We start from the raw sequence: 1,762 nt of genomic DNA on the forward strand, positions 1-1,762 counted from the left end.
ATAATGGCCAAAACACAAAGAGAGAAGTTTGAAATATTTCAAAGTAATAAGAGCCACAAACAGCTGTTTGGTACCCGATATAGTTCTGCCCTGGATAACAGGGCGTTCTGTCGCAAACTGGTTCAAGAGGGGAGAGCCATAGAGAAATGGGTTAAGAGAAAATGTGGTTCTGTCGCTGTTTTTCATTCTACTGGACAGCAATGGCCAGTAAGGTTACGACGACGTTGGCCACCCAAATGGGGAGTAGGGGCGGGAGGAAATTCACTTGGCATGTTCAGAACGGTAACCGTGAGGATTCCGGCCAGGGTGCCTTTGCTAATGTCCCATGAAAGTTTATTGTATGTTCTAGACGGTGCTTCNCGACCTGAGTGGTTTCCTTTATCTTGCCTTTTCCTCTTTTCGCAGATCAGCTGTCAGAAAGACCATGTGGGCGTTCCTCTTCTCTTAGTGCTGCTAACAGTTCTCAGACAAGCCCACAGGGAGCAGTTGTTAGCACAGCTACAGGGTTGCAAAGGCAGTCAAAGGCAGTGGTAAGTATCGNCTAGACCCGAGTGAGTCGTTTAGCGGACAGTGCCGGGCAAATGGAAGTCATTAGAACTACTTCCGGATGGCAGTTTGCTGGCATTTCCTCTGCCCCTGGTTTATTGGGAGAACGAAATGGTGCCTGGCACAGAACGGCCAATCAATATACATTACTGGCTATCATTATTGTTATTGTCATTTTATTTTTCTCTGTGCGCTCCTATTGAGCCTGTGATGGTGAACTCTGTAGCCGTGCAGCCCAGTTATCTCTGCATTTGGTCTTAATAGGAGCTTTTATTTGGGAGGAGCTGCCTCATCCTCTGCTCTTCCGAGACCTTTATTCCTTGTCAAAAGCCACCCACTTGCTTTAAGCCATCATGAGCTATTACTTCCAAAGCACTTTAATTACTTCCAGAGCACTTAACCTTTTGAGATCACGGATCCCTTTGGGGAGCTGATGAACACTACCATCCCACACCCACTTGGACCCTCTCAAACTGTGTGCAAACCTCCTGTGTATGGGACTTACGGGTGTGTGTTTTGGGTAAAGATCCCCTGAGCTCATCAGCTTCTCGAAGGGGCCTGTGACAGGTTAAGAACTCCTGACTTAGGTAACTACGGGGTATTTGATGTTTGCATATGACTAAATCAGCCAATTTAAGATATTCTTAGCAATTGAGAGGCGGGAGGCAGATTTTATGGGTAGATTAGTACCTAATCTTGGCCGTATAATTATGTAAGACCGTGTCTGTGTGTTGTATAGAGGCAGGGTGGAATAGTTTATCACTCTACTTTGTTTCCTGGCTCATTTACTAAGTATCTTGAGGCAGTTGGTGAGGGGAGAGGGGAATGGAAGCTATGACCCCCTTTTAAATACACAGTCTCATAAACACAAAAGGTTGCATGCGCTTCTGAGCCAAGGCGGAGGTGGACCTGGGGTTCTGTCCTTGCTCACCCCACGTTATGTGCCTCAATTCATGTCATTCCTGCCCCTTCCCCGTTTAGATGGGTGCTTAATCTGGTGTGGCTTTTATTTCTCTAGGAGATGACGGAAAATGGAGGCCATCAGTTGATAGTAAAGGCAAGATTCAACTTTAAGCAGACTAATGAAGATGAACTGTCAGTTTGTAAAGGGGACATCATTTATGTCACCAGAGTTGAAGAAGGAGGCTGGTGGGAAGGCACATTAAATGGCAGAACAGGCTGGTTCCCTAGTAATTATGTCAGTGAAATTAAATCC

The 1,762-nt window shown here is 46.0% G+C and overlaps 1 protein-coding gene across 1 annotated transcript in view; it reads left to right on the top strand.

Annotated features, from left to right (window-relative positions):
* ARHGEF6 (Rac/Cdc42 guanine nucleotide exchange factor 6) overlaps nucleotides 1-1,762 on the top strand; it is a 111,529-nt gene that overhangs the window by 41,166 nt on the left and 68,601 nt on the right. The window contains exons 5-6 of the mRNA XM_077774029.1: nucleotides 406-530; nucleotides 1,565-1,761. Coding sequence (XP_077630155.1) covers nucleotides 406-530; nucleotides 1,565-1,761 — 322 coding nt within the window. The remainder of the gene's footprint in view (nucleotides 1-405; nucleotides 531-1,564; nucleotide 1,762) is intronic.

This window comes from Crocuta crocuta, unplaced genomic scaffold, assembly GCF_008692635.1.
Source record: "Crocuta crocuta isolate KB4526 unplaced genomic scaffold, BGI_CrCroc_1.0 scaffold241, whole genome shotgun sequence".
Taxonomy (NCBI): Eukaryota; Metazoa; Chordata; class Mammalia; order Carnivora; family Hyaenidae; genus Crocuta; species Crocuta crocuta.